The following is a 22500-nucleotide window of genomic DNA, read 5'->3' as shown; positions in this document are numbered from 1 at the left end:
ACCATCCATCAGACGTAGTGTTAAAGTGAGCAGTGATGAAGTGACAATTAAAATGCGAAGACTCAGTGTTTCACTTGGTGGTGAAGCTCTAGGCGAAAAGAAAAAAAGCAAAAAGAAACAGAAACCTGAAATGAACAGATTAGAAAGAGTGAAAAGTTTTTCTCAGTAATATTATTGTTTACACTGAATTAATAACCATGTGATTGCATTTGATTACTATATATATTAACATTCACCCTGATACGATCATAATAAATACACGTATTATTTCTTGTATAGATATATGGACGTCACTTCGGTGTGTAGCATGTAAACAGCTCCTGTATGTAGGTTTCATACCCAGATGTCAGGGTGGACAAATTCTCTGTCTAGTCAATAAAGGAGTCTCGGACATTTTGTTTTATTTACAGCATAAAACCGCTCCTGTACTTTTAAATAAAAAAGAAAGAGAAAAAGTGTTGAGGAAGAAACAGAGTTTTATTAACTCTCATACACACAACACACACCTGCTGTTTTCACAGCGTTAATATTAGCATTAGCTGCAGTAGGGTGGCTTTTACACGCCTCAGGTGAACACTATGTGTTGTTTTAGGGTTCAAGCAGTTTGTATCAAAACCAGAAATAAAGTACTTATTGATTTATAAGGTTGAAACCAAGTGTTTTAACTTTAGCTTCGTCTCTCACTGCTGAGGTAAAGGTGTTCAGTGCGTTTGTCTCACACACACACACACACACACACACACACACACACACACACACACACACACAATTTTACAGCTAAGAGACGCCAAGATAAATAAAAGAACATCAATAATCTGTAATAAAAACTCAGGTCAACGGTTCATTTATATTTTTATGTTTATACTCCAGGTTGCAGTTATAAATGCATTAACTCTCTGGCGCTAGAGGGCGCTGAAGCACAACAGCCGCGACGCTACTGATGAAGAGGCGCCACCTGCTGGACACATGCTGTATTAACTATTATTACCACCACTACTACTAACAATAATAATGCTTCCTGTTGCAACAATATCCCAATAATAACAATGATTACAACATTTATTCGTTATAGATGATTTATTTTATTCCAATTACACTCAAATTTTCAATGAGAATAAAAAAAAAATCACACATATAGAACACACACACACACACACACACACTAGTGCATGCTACATGGTCTGTAAAAGCCATTTAACTAGTTCTCCATACCTTTAGACTCACATTTGAAAGAAAACATTTTGATTGGTCTGAAATGTATTTAATCTAAACTATTCTACGTTTAATCGTAAACCCTCGCTGTCCATCCCCCCCCCCCCCCCTGCACTGACCCTTTAACACACAGTGGAATTGGACATGCGAAGCTTTTTTGCGTGTAGTTTTTAAGAACATGTTCATCATCCTTCATGCAATTCTGTAGTGTAAAGATCTCTAAATTGAAATGCACCCAAACCGTCAGTCCTGACTTTTACATTCTCAGAGAGAGAGAGCGCGAGAGAGAGAGAGAGAGAGAGAGAGAGAGCGTAGCGTCTTGTCTTGTCCATGTTAATGACACTTATAATCATTACCATAGTTTCAAGCAGCGAGCAGTTGTGGTCTAAGAACTTCTTCATAAAGAAGCGCTCAGATCAGTAAGTTCTAGTCAAGTAACAAAAAGAAACCACAAATGATCGGATCACTCAAGTTCCATTAAAACCGAGTCTCCTGAGTGGCTCTGCGGCTCGAGGCAGAGACTAAGCAGAGGAACCGGGACTCTCTGTGATGTGACGTCGCTCTCGGTGTGTGTTTGTAGTGTTGTTGTCCAGTGCAGGCCGCCCTCAGTGCGAGTTTGGCTGGGTCCCGATGTCCACCGTGACATTAATGTATAGCACAGGTCGCTCCACTGACAGAGTTTTATACCTACATGAGTTCAGACCGTCCTTCCTCCACATCTTAGGTGTCTGACCCAGTAAACGCATCCTGCAGGAAACGGAGGTCAGTCACAGGCGACTTCTCAAACCTCAAAAAAATGTGCGTATTATTTTTGTATGGATATTTCTGGCTATAACGTGAACGGGTTGGTATTAATGCCGTCGTTCTTAAATTACTACCGTAGCTTATCGTCTCTATGGCAACAACTCATCTACAGACACGTGCTTTTAACCAGGAGAATGAAATCCATTAAAAAGGCAAATTAATATCGGTTCTAATAAATAACACATTATAAGATTATAAAGGAGTGAAATTAAGAACTAAAGGACTTTAGGTGCATCGTGTGTAACCGAACGTAAACGTTATGAGGAGCTCAGCTTCGTGTACAGTACGAGAGTGTGATGTGTTCATAATGCGCTCGGTTACAGTCGGAATTCTGCTACAAAGCAACGTTAAATATTTGCACTGTGCAAAAGTTTAAGCACCTTAAGCACACACTGGTGGTGGTGTTCACGTGAACCTTTAGGGAAAGCGTGACTCGTTTGCTACGTGATGTAGAAAAAGAAGAAAAGATCCTCACCGGTCCTTATTGACCTCGTTGCCGTGGTCTCTGTTGTGAAACACCATGGTGTAGCGAGCGACCTCTGCGGGTGGACGCACAATTTTCATCCCCAGCAGCCGCACCCTAAATAAACAACAACCAGCGGGCTGTGGTGAAAGTCTCGTAGTCAATCCCACAATGCAAATGCTTACAGTTATTCTCCTTAGAGGACAAAAGGCCAAAGCAGTGGAGTATAACGTGAACAGGACACGGTGTCAGACGCAGGGTTTTAGTGTTCATGTGGGATATAAACAGACAGACGCAGGGTTTTAGTGTTCATGTGGGATATAAACAGATGGGTTTTCATTTCCTGTACTGGAGGATTTTTAGTTTTTATTTAACTTACTTACGGTAAAGCAGTTAGCATTCGGTAAGATTTTTAATCATTCGTGCGGTTCAGATGAATACATTTCAGATTGTCTGCCTACAGGCAGAAAAAACATCTGATTTCTTTTCACACTGTGAATATTTCCTTCCTGAACTGTTTTTCTTTCCATTCTTCCTCACATCCTGAACATCTGCACACCATTTCAGTGAGATGATGATGATGATGTTGCTAGCATTAGCACATCAGTCCTGGGATTTTAGCCTATTATGACGTTACAAACAATAACCACATCACACCACGGCGCTGACTGAACTCTACCTTCTGATTGGTCAGACGCTGTTGATTAATTCTCTCTAACAGCAGCTCTGATGGTAGTGAGGATGCGACTTCAGTGGTGCGTCGGATCGGACGCTGAATGAGTTTCGGTATTTGTGTGTAATTACCATTTACTCATTACTTGACATATTGTTTAAAAAAAAACCTGACTATTTCGTGGTGTGTGTGTGTGTGTGTGTGTGTGTGTGTGTGTGTGTGTGTGTTACCTTAACCGGAGGTCATCGTCTTCCCCTCCCCAGCCCCAGTAGGTGTTTGGAAATCCATTTACTTTGGCAAACTGCTCCTTACTCATCGCTGTGACACCTCCAAAATAATCATTGTATCTCAATCTGACTGACACACACACACACACACACACACACACACACACACACACACAGTCTGTAGTGATCTGGTGCTGATTTATATCCTGTATCGTCCTAAATCCAGCCTTTAATAGATTTTACTGCAACACAGTGCATCAAAGGATTAACAATAAGATGGTAATAATTCATTTACACTCGTACGACTGAGTATTTACACAATCTGTATACAGGAGGGGTCTCTGACGTACCTGTAGCCGGTGGAGTTGCGGCCCACCACTAAGTGTTTCGGATGTTCTGCACACATGTAGAGGTTGTGATCGTTTTCTGGGACGAGATCTACATCATGAAAGATGAAACAATCCCAGTTGAAGTTTTTAAGAGCCTCCAGGTAACCGATGTTCAACAACTTTGCCCTGTTGAATGTAGCCTCACCAGCCTGGAAGAGGGACACACACACACGCGCGCGGGGACACACACACACGCGCGCGAGGACACACACACACACGCGCGGGGACACACACACACACACGCGCGCGGGGACACACACACACACACGCGCGCGGGGACACACACACACACGCGCGCGGGGACACACACACACACGCGCGCGGGGACACACACACACACGCGCGCGGGGACACACACACACACGCGCGCGGGGACACACACACACACGCGCGCGGGGACACACACACACGCGCGCGGGGACACACACACGCGCGGGGACACACACACACGCGCGCGGGGACACACACACACACGCGCGGGGACACACACACACACGCGCGGGGACACACACACGCGCGCGGGGACACACACACACGCGCGCGTGGACACACACACGCGCGCGGGGACACACACACGCGCGCGGGGACACACACACGCGCGGGGGGGACACACACACGCGCGGGGACACACACACACGCGCGGGGGGGACACACACACACGCGCGGGGGGGACACACACACGCGCGCGGGGACACACACACACGCGCGCGGGGACACACACACACACGCGCGGGGACACACACACGCGCGCGCGGGGACACACACACGCGCGCGCGGGGACACACACACACACGCGCGCGGGGACACACACACACGCGCGCGGGGACACACACACACGCGCGCGGGGACACACACACACACGCGCGGGGACACACACACACACGCGCGGGGACACACACACACACACGCGGGGACACACACACACACACGCGGGGACACACACACACACACGCGGGGACACACACACACGCGCGGGGACACACACACACACGCGCGGGGACACACACACACACGCGCGGGGACACACACACACACGCGCGGGGACACACACACACACGCGCGGGGACACACACACACACACGCGGGGACACACACACACACACGCGGGGACACACACACACACACGCGGGGACACACACACACACACGCGGGGACACTAATATTATATAGTAATATTCGTGATTTTACTGGGGGGTAAATCTGAAAAGTAGACAATATTTCTATTGTGTTTGTGGTGTGTGTGTGTGTTTGTGGTGTGTGTGTGTGTTTGTGGTGTGTGTGTGTGTGTTTTTGGTGTGTGTGTGTTTACCTGGTGGATGACGTAGATGGCATAGTGAAGCTGCTGCCGCTGCAGGAAGGGGTGGAGGTGGTGCAGTAGGTAAAGCAGGTGTTTCTCTCGGTTTCGATGAGGGATGAGAACAGCGACGCTCTGCCTCGCTTTACACTCCTCTGGTTCGTACTGACCCTCCAAGACACCCCTATTCTCCTCCTCCACCTGCTCCAGAGTCAGAGACGCTTTGAACTCCAAGCGATCAGCTCCATCTGTGGCGTCAACACAGACCTCTTTTCACTCCCGTTCCCGTTCCGTCTATATGATGCTGTTTATTCGTGCGTGTGTGCGTGCAACATCCTTCCATTACTACCTCAGTATCTATCAGTCCATCATTTGCTCCTTATTCTTTCTTTCCTTGTCCATCTACCCCGTCTCCTTAGCGTTGTCTGTCCATCTCACTCTCCATCCACACAAACATGGACACACCCACACACAGACACACCCACACACAGACACACCCACACACAGACACACCCACACACGGACGGACACGCAGACACGGACGGACACGCAGACACGGACGCACCCACACACACACACAGACACACCCACCCACACACACACAGACACACCCACCCACACACACACAGACACACCCACACACACACACAGACACACACACACACGGACACACCCACACACGGACGGACACGCAGACACGGACGGACACGCAAACACGGACGCACCCACACACACACACAGACACACCCACCCACACACACACAGACACACCCACACACACACACACAGACACACCCACACACACACAGACACACCCACACACACGGACACAGAGACACACCCACACACACGGACACACACACGGACACACACACGGACACACACACGGACACACACACGGACACACACACGGACACACACACGGACACACACACGGACACACACACGGACACACACACGGACACACACACGGACACACACACAGACACACACACAGACACACACACGGACACACACACGGACACACACGGACACGGACACACACACACACGGACACACACACACACGGACACCCCCCCCACCCAGAGCCGCGCGCACACCCTGGAGTGTGTACTCGGTAAGTGAGGAGCCTCACACACTGGAGTGTGATGTCTAAACACTTTGACCAGCTCAGGAGACGTGAGATTCAGCACAGAGATGAAAAATACTACAGTTTTATTTTCGCATGTAAACTTTTTTCTTTTTAATCTTTTGAAATAATTCCTGACTGCAATATTATGGGTGTTGAAATAACATGTGAATAATCATTGACCAAATAAACTGAGCTGTACTGTTCAGGTCTCGGATAATAACGTTATTTTACAATAAAACTCACGGAGCAGTGGTGATTTCTCAGGACAGGGATCCTTCGGCACTCTCTCCCCCCCCTCCTCCTGCTGCTCCACATCCCTCACCGTCTCCATCTGCAGCTCCTTCTTTATCTCCTGAACCTCAGATGATGGTGGCAACTGCATACGCATCTTCCCCCGGCTCTCAGACAGGGATGTGATCCACATGATCACGCCAGCACAGATCACCAGCAGGATCAGATAGTTGGTCTTCCACGTGAGCTTGGACACGACGGGACACGCAGTCATGGCTTCGTCTCAGATGGAGAAACAACACGCTGAACACGTAAACGAGGCCAGTGGAGGAACATCTGTCTCGCTTTGTGCCACAAAACACAGGAAACAGTTTGAGACGTCAGGAGGTCGTGGATCCCTCGGATTGTGTTCACGTGTCCAAATGTTTTTACTGTAATATGAACTCTTTATTTACTAAAGATCCAGCTGAAAGGAACAGGACACAGATCCAGACATTGAATGGTGTAAATCTGAGGGCATACCACAGAGGTGTATGTTGTGCCCCTGCTTATTGTTCTCATGTCTTTATTGTCTGTCACACAAAACCTACTTCCTGAACAGAACTTTCTCTGGACTTCTGTTTAAACACTTTACTCTACATTAACGACTCCATTTATTTAATAACAGACAAAAACAAACATTAATGATTAAGTCCCAGATTAAAACAACAGAGTAAACTAATATATAAACATTTAGCACTGCATTAAACACATCTAGCTAGGAAGTGACGTTATACACACACAGCTAGCTACACAAACCGGTCGTTAATCAGATAACTCGATAATTTAGCACATAAAAGTCAAATCTAAAGAATTGTCTATAAACAATATTTGTTTCTCAAAACGTTACCTGAGGCGACTGATGAACGCAACTGATCTCCGACCGGTGATACAGCTCTGACTTGTATACCGAGTAATACTGCTTCCTGAGCCAGGATTGGCTGATACCCACGAGCGGATTGTGCTCATTGGATAAACAGACGTCCGTCAAACACATTCGTATTGGTCAACATTGTCGCTACTTGATCCGTACAGCAACACGATCGGTTCCGCGCATGTGCGAAATGACGTCACCAGCAGTTTGATCGCTGACCACAGTTTCGGATACGTGCACAGTAACGGTGACGTAAACAGGAAATCGAACGAGACCGTAACGTGTAACGTTTTAGTGCAGCAACCGGCAAATTACCGGGACATTACACTTCTGTAGGCTAAAATCTCTCTGTCTCTCTCTCTGTCTCTCACTCACTCTCTCTCTCTGCCTCTCTCTCTCTCTCTCTCTCTCTCTGCCTCTCTCTCTCTCTGCCTCTCTCTCTCTCTCTCTCTCATTTTCTACCGCTTAATCCGAACTACCTCGGGTCACGGGGAGCCTGTGTCTATCTCAGGAGTCATCGGGCATCGAGGCAGGATACACCCTGGACGGAGTGCCAACCCATCACAGGGCGCACGCACACACACACACACACACACACACACACACACACACACACACACACACACACACACACACACACACACACACACACACACACACACACACACACACACACACACACACACACACACACACTCTCATTCACTCACACAATAGGCTACAATCTATTTAAACAAATATGATCACGATTATAAAGGCCTCCTCCATGACATGTCCAAGACGCGTTTACAAGGAGCAAAATACACAACACAGTGAGCCCAAACCTCATGATGTTCAACAGTATTTATCTTTTAGGGTTGGCTCAGGTATGAAAAAGTAAAGCTACACCCAAAATACATATTGACACTCGTGTGTGGGTGTGTATGTCTGTGTGGTGTGTGTGTGTGTGTGTGTGTTCTCTCACTACAATTAAAATAAAAATGTCACGTGATTTTATATATATATACATATACATGTATATGTATATATATATATATATATGTACAATTTAAATAAAAATGTCACGTGATTGGTTTTATATATACTGTGTATACGTATATATAAAACCAATCACGTGACATTTTTATTTTAATTGTACATATTGAGACACATTAAAAAGCCAATTTTTAAATCAGTCATTATCAAAGTATAACCACAAAATAAGGGAATATAATGTATTACAGTAACTACAGGCTTTATAGAAATTGTTACACACACATTTAAACGCTTTTTCTTTTGTCTGTTACACCACAACAATGCAGTTAATAGTATTAAATGCAGATCCGAAACAAAACTATAAGCATTTGCATTGACTGTGAGTGAACAAGTCCAGGATCACGCCACATTCCATTTTAAGCTTCATGCAAATCATAATTTTCCAAATGTCACTTCTAAAGAACACGTAATAAACCTCCACCCAAATAGTATCTGTTCAGTATGCAGATAGTGTGCCAATACTTTATGCCATCCAACATGAGATAGTTGCTAACTGTACACTGTATATAATGTGATCTGCAGTGTAAATCAACTTGATAAAACAGCTACTGGTTGTAGTTAGTTCATGATGATGATGATTCATGATTTAAGTTTAGTTTTTTCTTGCCTCCTCGAAAGTGAGCGACAGATTCATTGTCCCGCTCTCGAAGCTCACCCTGGGCCTCTGGCTCCGCCTCTGCCCGGTGGGTGTGGCTGCTTCATTCTCATTCGTCTTCATGCAGAAGGACGAGGACGGTGAGGAAGCAGAGGACCCGCCCACGCTGTTGGACCTCTTCCTGAAGGCGGAGCTTTGCCTCAGCGTGGCTTTGGCGGCCGCTTTGAAGGCGTGAGCCGCCGTGCTGGATCGAACTTCCTCAATGGTGTTTCTGGAAGGCTTGAACAAGATGATGTAGACCTTATTGAAGAAAATGCATGCGAGCAAGCTGAAGCTGGATGCGAGGATGGCGATGACTTCCACAGCAGAGACGAACTTCCCGTAAGTGCTGAAGTAGGTGGGGACGAAGGAGATCCAGACGATAAAGAAGATGAGCATGCTAAAGGTGATGAACTTGGCCTCCGTGAAGTTCTCTGGCAGCTTCCGAGACTTGAAGGCAAAGAAGAAGCAGACTGCTGCCAGGAGGCAGGTATAGCCGAACAGGAAGCCGAGAGCCATCATGGAGCCTTCATTGCAGGTTATAAAGATGATCTCATCGATGTCATAGTTTCTGAAACTCGCCGGCGGAGCGTTGTACAGCCACACCACGCAGATCATCACCTGCACAAAGGTGAACAGAAAGACCAAAAGAAACTGCAGGTTCAGACCCCACCATTTTCGATGGAGGCTGGTGGGAATCTTGGCTTCGAACACCAGAAGAACCCGGTTGGTCTTCACCAGGATGCAGGAAATGCACAAGACAAAGCTGATTCCGAACGCAGGCTGACGCAGACGACACGTCCAGTCCTGAGGTTCACCGATGAACACGAGCGAACTGGAGAAACAGCAGATCAATGAGAAAAGCAGCAGGTAGGACAGCTCTCTGTTGGAAGCCTTGACTATGGGTGTGTTCCGAAATCGCACAAACACGCCTATCACGAAGGACGTCAGGAGAACGCCAAGTACGGCGAGCAGGGACAGAGCGATCCCAAAAGGTTCCGACCATGCCAGAAACTCGATCTCCTTTAGGAAACAGGAAGTGTGGTTCCCGTTGGACCAAGAATTGCTGGGACATTTGGTACAAACACTGGCATCTGAACGGGAAATAAAAATAAAAATAAGCCATAAAACATAATAAAACTATCACAATTCATATCAGTTATTATTCAGATACATACTTAATTTAATAAATAATACATTAAATACATTATAGTAAAAAGCTTTTATAGCATTATTATAGCATAACATTCACCGGTCACATTATTAGGAAATTATTCATGTAGTTATCTTATCAGCCAATCACGTGGCAGGAGCACGATGTATAATATCATGCAGATACACATCAAGAGCTTCACTTACTGTTTACATCAAAACTGTAGGTGTTCCTAATAAAGTGGACAGTGAGTGTATAATATAATATACTCATGTTATCTCTCTCTCCCACACACACACACACACACAACATATTATAATTGTAGTCATTTCTATAAAAATGTTCTAAATGTTTATTTAAATATATAATACTTATATATTTTTACTAATTACACATAGATATTATGTATAGTAAATATTAGACAAGCTATAATCTCATTATAGCACTTTTAAGCACTTATGTACGTCGCTCTGGGCGTCTGTCACATGCTGTAAATGTAAATGTAAAGTTACTACAATAAAATGCTGAATAATAGACAGGTGTAGTTGGTCTGAGTAAATTGTGCACCTTTATGTTCACTATACTCTCCATCAGAGCACTCGGTACACTCGAAGCAGCAGGTGGGTTTGCCCTCGATGATGCCCTTCCTGGTGCCAGGCTCACACTCCTCACTACAGTTCGAAAACGGTACCTGAGTGAAAACGACGAAAATGAAATGTGACCAGTTACTGAACAGCTAAAGTAATCATCTGATCGCACTTTAATTTAAACTTCAATAATAACGTTTTTTAAACGTTTTTTTTTTTAATTTTTATTTTTTAATAATACTTTCTAAAACATTTTTCAATAACAAATTAGATTAATACATAAACATGTGGACTAAGAAGTCTTAAATTAAAAGATTTAAAATAAGATTTTAAATACATTACATAAAAAACATACACTATGAATGCATACAATGATTATTCATTAATTAATCATTAATTACTGAACTGTACTGAGCACAACACACACACACACACACACACACACACACTTCCAATATACATCCATCAAACTGTTTACATGCTGTTTTGCACACTTTTTTATTTTTATAGCTCTTACAGTATTTACATTTCTTTTGTGTATTGTCTTTTGTGTGTATTGTCTTGTAACGTTTTGTCTGCACTGTCTTTTGTCCTGCACTGTCTTTTGTCCTGCACTGTCTTTTGTCCTGCACTGTCTTTTGTCCTGCACTGTCTTTTGTCCTGCACTGTCTTGTCAGTCTTGTTTATCTTGTCCTGCACTGTTTACACCAGGTTGCACAGACACACTTTATGTATCTAGGACTAACTGACTAAGTCCTTATAGCTCTGTGTTTGTTTTATGTAGCTCCCTGATCCTGGAGAAACGTTGACTCATGTCACTGTGTACTGTAACAGCTAGTAATGACAATAAAAGCTTCTTGACTTCTTAATTAAAGAGTATTCTGTAATTGTTAATGCCTTTTTTAGTAGGAATCAATTAATATTTAAAAAATCTTATTGACATAAGATACAACTTTGTGTTTAGTGATGTGAGTCAAGAAGAAAAAATTTAAACAAAGGAGTTGTGATTTGGTCGTGCAGGAAATGCAATGCAATAATTTGCTGTGTATTTCAATTATATATGGGTGTATTATATGCTTAAAATATATACAGGAATTGTTCTAGTCGACTGCTTGAGGCAATTGGCTTCAGTAAAATGCCTCACCTCAGTCAAATATCCATTCCACAGTATTTTTGTTTTGTCTATGGAGAGTTTGGCTCCCTTCTTGCCGCTGACGCTGTAGTAGCCGACCTCCCTGAACACCACTGAGCCGTCTGCAGGTGAACGGTGCCAGTTCATGATAGTGTAGTTGGCAGCAAGTTCGCTGCTCTCGTCAAAGCGAACTCTCTCGCCCAGACTGTTCTGGAACTTCAGATGCCTCAACTGCTTTAATACCTGAAAAGTAAAAATAAATACTGCTTTATCCCACGATCACAGTAGTGTGGCATTGCAATGTATTTAACCATACATGCGTTTTACTTCATTCACTTCAAGTATTCATTTGGAATCTCGATAAATTACACAATTAAATAGATAAATAACGTAAGTACATTTTTCTGAATGTCCATCATGATGATGAGGATCAAATCTCACTTCATACCACAGAATCATTAAAGTCAAGCACTTTAACCTTGTTCAAAAACACATCGACACCTTGTTACAGCCCAGAATTTACAGTCTACTTCCTGCTCACTTACCTGCCACGCCTCCACTTTTCGAATATCAGCACAGGATCCATTAGCGAAGAGTCCTGTCCCAGGCATACAAGTGAGAATGTCCTGCAGCGCTTCGGCTATGGCGTAAACCGCTACGTAGACGTTATAGGAGATTCTCAGGTGGGTGTAGTCCAGGTACGGTGTCTCAACACTCGTGATGTCCTCCTCGCCCGAGCAAAGCGGCCTGAAGCCTGCGCTGCCATTCTCGCTGTCCTCCTTTCTCACGCTGTCCACCAAGTAACAGTTGAAGGTCTCTTCCCAAAACTCTCGCACAAACTCATTATGTAGGGATTTTTTCGGATGTACCTGCTGCAGGAATTTCTTGAATCCGGGGATCTGTCCTGCTTGCAGCGCGAAGCCGATCGTCCCACCCATGACATCCAGGTACTCTGGTTTGGCCACGAGGCTCGACAGAGCCCACGCTTCGCTCGCTAACCACACACGGTCTGTGATGTTACGCCTCACCATCTCCTTAACCAGAGGCTCAACATCAGGCCCGCTAGCAAACACGACGATAACTTTAGCAGTGGAGTTCTGGATCTGGTCCGCAATGCGGATAATCTCGGCTTCTTCCAGGTACTGAGAGATCAGCACATTGAGGTCGATGCAGATGTCCCTCTCAAACATCTCGTTCTCGAATTTCTCTATACCAGGACGGCCGTATTCGTCGTCCGATGCGATGGCGATGACCCAATTCCACTGAAAGTGATCGATGATGGCTGCCATGGCGATGGCCTGGTACTCGTCAGTCGGAATAGTCCTCATGAAAGACTTGTATTGGTTCTTATTGCTCAGAAGGCGACTTGAAGAAGCATAGCTGATCTGATGGCGCAAAACCAAAAGCTCAAAAAATGTAACACATTTTCTTAATAAAATAAAACTCTACAGAAATTCCCTGCTCACCTGTGGGATGTAGAAGAGACCGACAAGATCAGCCACAGCTGTAGACACCGCCGATCCGGACGCCCCGACCACGGCGATGGTTGACGGGATGTTCCCAGTGCAGTTACAAAACCCATCCAAGTTCAACGAGTCAATCTTATTCTGAGCCACAAAGCTCAGTGAGGCCTCCAGGGCTTTGGAGACAGTGTTACAGGTATCGAATATACTGTACCCCAGAGTGATGTTGGGTAAAAGTGTAGAACTGTTGTTGATTTCCTCAATGGCAAAAATCATGGCCTGGAGCCAACGAAATCCACGGAAGTTATACCTGAGAAATCAGACAGCACAGAGGAAAGAAAACATTTCTGAAACCCTCTTATTTACAGGACAGAATTTATTTAGGATCTAATCACAGACATGAAGCTTTTAATTTTTTCAAATGAATTTATCCATTATTAGATTACATCTCAGAGATCTCCAAGTCTGAACACATCTCTGTATCCATGTTTATACCACGAAGCTGGAAAGTTCAGTTTATTTTCTGTATTTATTCCCCACGTACCTCACACATTCGGTGGATTCTGGTTTAGCAGCCAAGTCCTGGTCATTGGAAGCTACTCTGAAGTGTATCGGGAACAAACCCCCCAGCAGAATGTCCCCGGTCTTCTGAGCTCTCTGACGAGGACCGTACGATAAAACTCCACAGCACCAAGCCAACAGCACCAAGTGGACTCCTAAATACAACCTCATCGTCTCAGTGTTTTGAAGGTTTCTAGGCCATAGAAGGAAGGGGTCCACAGTTCAATTCCCAGGACTCTCTGGAAACCAAGTTTTTATTCAAAGTTTTCTGGTAAATAAACAGAAAGGTTTTTCTCTCAGTAGAAATTCAGGAAACCTAAGAACCTAGACATTATCTAATAAGGTACAAGATGTGATGTTTGTTGTGTTTTTTTTCTTTCACCAGGGGTCTATCTGAGGAGCGATGGATCTCTTTGTCCTGTCTTCAGTCAGTCTCATCTTCATCTCTGATGTAGTGTGTGTTCTGTGTGATGCTTTAAATACAGAACGTTCCATGAAGTAATAAGACGCAGGAATTTCAGAACAGTGAGGGTTAATCTAAAGCGGTGTATTCCTAAAAAACACAGAAAAAAAAATGGATGTGATAATTATACGTTTGATCTTCAGAGCATTTAGCTTTTACATTAACACAATCCTTCAGGCTTTAAACATTTAGTGTTGATGATGCTGATGATAATGATGGTGGTCTAGGCCTGAATAATACACACCCTTAATTTAATGTCCTAACATTTTCACACAAAAAAACAAACATCATCATCTACACCGCAGAGATTAAAGAATGAAATGAAAAAAGATAAAGCACATTAATTAACCAATGCAGAACATCTAATGATTTAATGAAGGTTAACAAACAGTGAAAAGAAATCATGGAATGCTTTTTACATGATAGCAACTTGGACACATTCACAACATACATAACCTTGTAAGTCTTCTTTATAGTCTGGAACATGATTGGAAATTAATTCTATTTATCATTGTACAAACAATATATATATAAAGTAGAACCTTGAGGGACAAGACTGTGTAATGTTTTATCTTTAGTCTGTTGAGTGGATAAGTTTTGTTATTCACTTGTTTCCATGTTTAAGTACTGTACGTCCACTGAAATATTATGATCAACAGTGAAAAATGATGCACTACAAGTGAGACGAGATTTTACCTCAGGAAACATCAGATACTACAACATTGTAGGTCTGAAACTCAATCTGAGGCGAGACTTTACCTCAGAAAACATCAGATACTACAGTACCGTAGGTCTGACACTCAATCTGAAGCGAGACCTTACCTCAGGAAACATCAGATACTACAGTAGGTCTGAGACTCAATCTGAGGCGAGACTTTACCTCAGGAAACATCAGACACTACAGTAGGTCTGACACTCAATCTGAGGCGAGACTTTACCTCAGGAAACATCAGATACTACGGTAGGTCTGACACTCAATCTGAGGCGAGACTTTACCTCAGGAAACATCAGATACTACGGTAGGTCTGACACTTGATATATCAATAACAAATAAAAGAACACAAATCCTGGATAGATCGTGGTATTAATAATTAAAACTTTAAGGGAAATAATCAGAGGTGAGGATTTGTTGATGCTGTTGAACACTGTGACACTGAAAAAAATCTGACATTTTTCAACAAAACCCACAAAAAATGAAGAAAAAACGTGTGTTAAAAAGTGGTTTGTTCCACATCACTGACCTCCTGACTGCGAGTGCTGAGTACGACGCCGTGGGTCACAGCAGCCTTCCTTCATCTAACTGCACCGCAATAACACTCCAACATCACGCTAATTAACCCTGGAAATATGCAGCAGCAGGGTCGAGCGATTCCACTGCAAAGCCCCGGTCAATTCCCTGGAAAAAGATGGAGCGCTGATTATACAACGGGGAAAAGTTTCCCTGCTTCTGAATTAAAAATCATACAAATAAATGCATGATTGTCCCAATACTTCAGCACAGTGCCATCAACACCACACTAAACAAAGGTTCATCTTTAAAATAACTTCTGTAGGTTTGTCCTTATCTATAAAAAAAAGCTTAGAAAATGTTGAGTTCTTTTAAAAAGCAACTTTAAGATCTAATCTATAGGTATGGCTGCACACTTTTAGTCTAAGTCTTAGTCTAAGTGGATTAAATATCTGTCTAATCCCGATTTGTAATTAGTCAAAAGTTCTAATCTGTTTCTCATAAAAGGAACAAAGTTTTTTTTAGCGACTATACAACTTACATTTATAGTTTCACATTTACGCTCAAATTCTGAGCAAAAACTACAAAGAATAAAAACTTAGAACTTCCTGATCTGTTCAAACAAAGTGGAAATTGTAGTTAGAAGGGATCGTTTAAAAACCACACGATGAACCAGAGAGAATAATCCGAAGTCTTACCTTCTCAAACATCCATCAAATATGAACAGACAAAAAGTGAACAGATCGATTCTGAGAACTTGTTAGGAAGAACAATCAGTGTGAAGAATCATCTCAGCAGCATGTTTCTCTCTGTGATCATCTCAACTCAGACACAAATTTCTATTGTGTTGTTGAATTCGTTGTGAGCGGGTTGGATGAGTGCATCTCGCTCTTTGTGTGTTAGTGGTACATTAACCAGAGCTGCTCAGGTTATTTCCTCTGCATGCTCCGGTTTCACCTCACCATGAAACTTACTCCTTACACACCTCCTAATCAGAGGACGAGCACAACTCCACCTCTGAGCCTGTAAACACGGCTCAACCTCTGGGTTCAAAACAATTAAAACACATATATTTTTAAAAAAAAAGTCTTCGAAAGAAATAATGTAAGGATGACCCATGAATATGCATGATATGTTAATAAGGAGTCTACCATGTTCTTCTTAAACCCCAACCCTGGGTTCTTGCTTGCTAAAGGAGTGCAACATAAAACTACTGAGGATTCCACTCTAAAGAGAACCCACGTTTAACAGTGTAGTACAATCTCTAATTTTTTCCATGGTTAGTGTATTCTAAGCTCAGTCATGCTGGATTATCACCTACTTGTGTAATTAAGAGCTTACTTTTAAACAATTGCTTAAAGTTCTCTACTTGCAAGAACATCAGATTTAAGAATCCCGTTTGTCTCAGTCCGTGTGAATAGATGACCACGAGTACATCAAGAGCAACTTTTATTGTGGGAACAAAGAGAAAAAAAATGGTAACAAAAGTCAAATAGAAATGATGACATGCTCAAAAATACAGAACAAAAACTTCATAGACCAAATGCATTCAAAAGAAAATAAACTGTGAGAAAGTCAGTGCTCAGGGTGAGAACCAGACACGGCGAGGCTTCTGTTTAGACAACAAACTTGTTCTTGGTGATGGAGTTGCTCTTGGTGGCCGTGTCAGCATGGGCCTGGTATCCAATCACAAGCTTCGCTGGAAGCCCGAGACTCTCTTTATACTTCCGGCTTAAACATAAAACAAAAAGATAAACACACTACAGTAAACAATCATTTTATTCAGCCCCTGTCCAGTTGTTCCTTTATCAACTTCTGTTTTCACCTCAATGTTATTAAGAAGAAAAAAAATTAAAAAGTCTCGTCACGTTACTGAAAAAGCACACAGTAATGTGAAGAACTCGGCAGAACTTAAAGTTACAGCTTGACCTCTGATTGTTAAAGCTCTGACATTGGAGACTCCTTCCATACACATACCGAGTCCTGAGCTGTTACTATGGAAACAATAAACATATCAGATTCACTTATGGACTTTAGCAGAGTTTCAGTGACGTCACCTTTATGGCCCAACATCACCTGCACGTATCTGAGCGATGTCCTACTTTACTCTCTGTCCTGCTTGGGTTCTGTAGGACTCTGGGTATCACATACCATCAGCCTCATATACGCACCACTGATTATTCATTCACCTTTTTAAACCATTTTGGAGGTCCTGTGGCCCAGAACCTTTCCTTCATGGGTGTCTGAGGGGATTTTGCAACTACACAATAGCACATGAGGTCACATGATAAAGTCCAAGGCCAGATCACATCTCCAAGCAGCGCTGGAGTGTGTAAAGTGTCCTACACTCTCCGCTTTGATGGGTAATTAGCTTTGTTAAGGTTGCTAAGAGTACATCTGTTTTCCATGATCATTATTTACAGCAGAATGAGCGATGAACTGCACACATCTGGCTGAAGCTCAAACCTAAACCTCACAGAATCCAGAAACACGGAATAGCATAAGGAAAAAGTGTGAGATGGGTTTTCTATTTTAAAGAATGCAGCGTTAACGAGACTGCACTCTAAATCCGAAGCCAACTCACCCGATGTACGTTACAGCCTCAGCGTTCTCGGTGTTCGTGGTCCAGATGGCGATTTTGTCTCCTTTGGCACGAACGTTAATGACAGCTCCACAGACGTCTCTACTGAAGGGACCAAAACCCTCACCGATGAGACACAACAGCTGCAGGAGAAGCAGTTTAAACCAAAATATCACTACAAGTGTTGGGTATAAAGTTCAGCCTAAAAAAATTTTTTAACGCATCTTCTGTCAGGTTGCATCACTGACTTCATGCAGCTGACAGACTGTTACATTTGGATGTGCTAATAAACTCCACCAATGTGGTGTTAAACCTCAGGCAGATCATTTGCATGAACTTTACACTCTATAACAATAATATCACAGATGTTTGGCTGGCTTAGTTTTATTCATTTCATTTATGAAGTTTGAAGACAAATTTGATTTAATATAAAAATAAGCGCCATAAAAACATGTGTAGGATCCATGATCTACTTTTAGCCACTAAGCATCCATCAAAACATTTCCTAAACTTTATTTTCAAAGTCTGCATGTGTGTGTTGCATCTCAGACCGTCTCCAGCCAAAAGCGGTCGAGTTCCGAGTGTCTCTGCTGTTTAGAGAGTGTAATGAGCCATCGGCCGCCGCATTTATTGCTCCTGTCCTCCCACATGGGCTCAATTCCATCCTGCATCATAAAGGTAAAAGGCACACAGCTGCTTTATAATAAACAAGTGTCATAACATAAGAGTCAAAAACCCTCAAAGTCTAAAAAACACTCATACCATCTAAAGCAGTTTAATAACGTAAAAGTTACCAACTTCATTAACAATGCTATAAAATTTAGTTAGATTTTATGAAGTTACTGTATGCCGTTCACCTTGAACACTGCATAGTCGCATCCTGACGAGAGTTTGCTAGCCATCTGAATGTTATGGTACAACCTGCAGAAAAGAAAAACAAATGAATAAAAGGCGAGAATTCGACGCTCGCTTCATGCTGAGAATTAAAAACCTTAAGGTTTTCTTTTTACCTCCTCCATGAAGTGTAAACTGAAACCTGACACCATGTTTAATGCCAGGAACGAGTGCTCTAAACACCCGCACTGGTGCCAGACTGCTGGCATTAACGTGCCAACTCACTCCTGCCTTATGGTGCTACACCACCTCCACATGAAGGGACACGCTCTTGTTGAATGTGGAAGTTGAGCATGTGTGAGCTGAACACGTGATGAGAGAAACGATGAACGAACACTACATCTGAAGCAGCCAACGTCTTGATCTGATCTGATAGGGAGCTGGCTCAACGCCATGCTCAAGGCGTACGTGACGTCTGACGAGACTGATGAACAGATTCGTTTTAATTAATAGGTCAAACCGTAATTAATTGGTCAAACATCCATCTAAATCAAAACTGTTAGCAGTGTTAGCATTATCAATCTGTGTGTTGGGTCCAGAGCCAATAATGAACCCATACATTACGAACTGTCCATTGCATTCGACTAAGAGAACAAAAAGCTCCAAGTGAGTCAGTCAGATCCATCACTGGTTGCCAAGTCAATCATCACTAAACCTGTACAGAGCAAGCGGTTAAGCGAATAATAAACTTTAGGTTCCTTCTCAAAAGCCACAGGAAAGTGGTTTAAAGTTCAGATTTAACTATGAGGGAGATCATTTAGAAGGTCTCTGTTTCTACATAAAACACTTACAGCATTTGGCAGATGCCCCTTATCCAGAGCAACTTAAATTTCTCTCATAATACAGCTGAGCAGTTGAGGGTTAAGGGCCGACGCTTGATGGCCCTGGGGTTAGAGCTCACGTCCTTCTGATCAGTAGCCCAAACCTTAACCACCGAGATACCATTTCCCATAGACAAATGATATGTTTTACTGTTGCAGAGTCGTTTCAGTTTATATTTTACTGAGTAAATTGTGAAGGTATCTGAATGTGTTAGAATATCAACAGCGAGTGTTATTTTTAGATCCATATGCCATGTTGTCGGTGTCCAAAATTTGTTAACGCCAATTTGTTAACACTTGCATTATAAAGGTGCTTCAAATTTGGGTAACAATCAAGAGATCAGATGTAAAAGTCATGTCATTAAGTCTTGTTGCAACCAAACCTCAGACGAATTCTGCTCCAATAAGTTCATCTCAGTGTCCAAACAACACAAACCTCAGAATATCAGCATGTCTTATGAAATAGAGCAGATTCAGCAGACGAAGACGTCTCAGACGTGGAACCGTCGCAAACTCACCCCCAGAAATCCTCAACGGTATCAAACTTGGTGATGAGTCTCAAATTATCTTGCCACATTTTGCTTTTATCGTTCTTGTAGAACCATAAAGCCCACCTTGGTGAAACAAACACACAAAAACACACGTCACAACACCAGAAAAGACGTGTCCATAGATATGTTTAAATGTGCACGTAAAAGACACCAAATCTTCAGGAAATGATTGGTGTGAAAATGTCTCCAGTTTAACAAACCGGTTTTGTAACGGATGCTTTACATGCAGTTCTGTCCTCACAAGTACCACAGAAATCTTTTTTGGCTCAATCACTTTTCTGGGACGTTTGTCAATCTGTCAAAAGGGAAAAATAATTAACTCCAATTAGACTTTGTTGTTGTTGTTGTTGTTGTTTTGTCTTATTTTGCAGCCTACTGACAACAAAGAAGCCCAAACACGATAAAAACGAGCGTATTTGTGTGTCTAAAGTTAAAAGTTGATGATTAAATTGGACACGTCGAGAGTTTTTCAGTGTAAAATGACACCATTAACCCCAAACCTCACCAAATGAACAGCACAAGTCGCCATGTTGAATCACAGCGTGGCGCGCGCACCTGCAAAAGCCCGCCATTCGCCTCCAATTTAGGCGCTCGTGACGGGGCGCGTCCCAAACCGCATAAAGCGCGTTAAATAGTGCACAGACGCCACCTGTGCTGTTGTACAACTTCACACGGATTGGGACGTCGCCCACTGTGCTCGTTATAATGACACAACTGCTTAGCCGCTAGTTAGCATGCTAACAGGCTATTTACCTCAGTAGGGCTGTGAGAAAGTGTTTTAAATACATTACAGCACAATAAACAGTTATTGTAATTAATCTGTGTGTCAAGGACAATAATATTTAGCAGATTTTTCTTGTTTTTACGTTAATATGTTAGCATTTTGTTAAAGTAATTTAATTTAAAAATGTCATCACGTTTGATATAAACGTGTAAAACTAAACTAAATAGCTTATAAATACACAATTATATTATTTTATTGTTCATACGCTAAAATAAACACATTTTATTTACTATATTCGGAAGGAAAAAAACGTATTTCTAATAACCTGTAATGACCTTATCGCGTTACTTCCTCAATCCACCACCAGGTGGAGACATTTAAACATAATATATTTATTCAACTGACAAATAACATTTAAAACATTTAATGTAGAGCAACAAGTTAAAGTATATTCTCTCTCTCTCTCTCTTTCTCTCTCTCTCTCTCTCTCTCTCTCTCTCTCTCTCTATATATATATATATATATATATATATATATATATATATATATATATATATATATAATCACAAACATGGTGATTTATAGTTAAACAATGAATTGATTTTGTTTATTCAATAATATAGAACCTAAGAAGAGCATAAGATAAAAGTATAAAGTGTCTCTAATTTACTGTTTCTGGTTTCTCTTTATCTCCTCATTCGTTATCAACACAGTCAATTTTACAGCTCCATACATCCATATAATGAATAATGAGTCTTATACACGCCCCTCAACTTAACAGAACGTGTGTGTGTGTGTATGTGTGTGGTTGTGTTTATGTGTGTATCGTGTGTTTGTATATGTGTGTATATATGTGTGTACGTGTGTGTATGTGTGTGTGTGTGTGGTTGTGTATGTGTGTGAGTGTATATGTGTGTGTGTGTGTACAGTATGTGTGTGTGTATACGTGTATGTATGTTTGCCTGCGTGTGCGTGTGTGTACGTGTGTGTGGCAGTTATGCCAATTATATATGTCAATTATATATATATATATACGTATATATATATGTGTGTGTGTGTGTGTGTGTGTGTAAGTGTGTAAGTGTGTAATTTAGCTTATTACAACAAAATAATTCAGTGACTGTCTCCTGCTATATAAATGATGCTAAACAAAGCCTAAGACAAAGATTTGGCTGTAGTGCACAGAGACATGACATGGCATGACATACATGTTCACGATAAGATAATGAACTGTTCGTATAATAATCTGCTAAGTGTGTAAAATATTACAGAGTCCTACTACGTGTGTCTGCTCTGCAAAGCATCTGATTGGTCAACTGCAAAGCCCCTTGTGAC

General features: G+C 42.4%; 3 protein-coding genes across 5 annotated transcripts; all 3 read right to left on the bottom strand.

Annotated features, from left to right (window-relative positions):
• Positions 1 to 1062: 1062 nt before the first annotated feature.
• b4galt4 (UDP-Gal:betaGlcNAc beta 1,4- galactosyltransferase, polypeptide 4) lies at positions 1063 to 7690 on the bottom strand. 2 transcript variants are annotated; one of them, XM_027159442.2, is made up of 7 exons: positions 7315 to 7690; positions 6438 to 6769; positions 5078 to 5310; positions 3730 to 3917; positions 3383 to 3505; positions 2492 to 2596; positions 1063 to 1959 (listed from the first exon to the last, which is right to left on the bottom strand). In XM_027159442.2, the coding sequence occupies exons 2-7, from the start codon at positions 6697 to 6699 to the stop codon at positions 1818 to 1820; spliced, it is 1053 nt and encodes a 350-aa protein (XP_027015243.2). In that variant the 5' UTR covers positions 6700 to 6769; positions 7315 to 7690; the 3' UTR covers positions 1063 to 1817. The 2 variants fall into 2 exon arrangements, with proteins under 2 accessions (XP_027015243.2, XP_027015242.2); XM_027159441.2 differs by having other exon boundaries at positions 6438 to 6891; positions 7315 to 7689.
• An 865-nt stretch (positions 7691 to 8555) lies between these two features.
• Positions 8556 to 16511, bottom strand: casr (calcium-sensing receptor). 2 transcript variants are annotated; one of them, XM_027159401.2, is made up of 9 exons: positions 16293 to 16511; positions 15608 to 15762; positions 14286 to 14456; positions 13887 to 14171; positions 13346 to 13652; positions 12425 to 13264; positions 11892 to 12122; positions 10728 to 10851; positions 8556 to 10101 (listed from the first exon to the last, which is right to left on the bottom strand). In XM_027159401.2, the coding sequence occupies exons 4-9, from the start codon at positions 14072 to 14074 to the stop codon at positions 8966 to 8968; spliced, it is 2826 nt and encodes a 941-aa protein (XP_027015202.1). In that variant the 5' UTR covers positions 14075 to 14171; positions 14286 to 14456; positions 15608 to 15762; positions 16293 to 16511; the 3' UTR covers positions 8556 to 8965. The 2 variants fall into 2 exon arrangements, with proteins under 2 accessions (XP_027015202.1, XP_047664966.1); XM_047809010.1 differs by having other exon boundaries at positions 13887 to 14456.
• A 515-nt stretch (positions 16512 to 17026) lies between these two features.
• eif4e1b (eukaryotic translation initiation factor 4E family member 1B) lies at positions 17027 to 21094 on the bottom strand. Its single transcript, XM_027159394.2, has 7 exons — positions 20947 to 21094; positions 20642 to 20736; positions 20409 to 20504; positions 19033 to 19096; positions 18727 to 18840; positions 18179 to 18318; positions 17027 to 17325 (listed from the first exon to the last, which is right to left on the bottom strand). The coding sequence occupies exons 1-7, from the start codon at positions 20968 to 20970 to the stop codon at positions 17211 to 17213; spliced, it is 648 nt and encodes a 215-aa protein (XP_027015195.1). The 5' UTR covers positions 20971 to 21094; the 3' UTR covers positions 17027 to 17210.
• Positions 21095 to 22500: the final 1406 nt, after the last annotated feature.

This window comes from Tachysurus fulvidraco, chromosome 26, assembly GCF_022655615.1.
Source record: "Tachysurus fulvidraco isolate hzauxx_2018 chromosome 26, HZAU_PFXX_2.0, whole genome shotgun sequence".
NCBI lineage: Eukaryota > Metazoa > Chordata > Actinopteri > Siluriformes > Bagridae > Tachysurus > Tachysurus fulvidraco.
The sequence above is the reverse complement of the archived record's forward strand: the minus strand, read 5'-3'. Positions and strand labels throughout refer to the sequence as shown.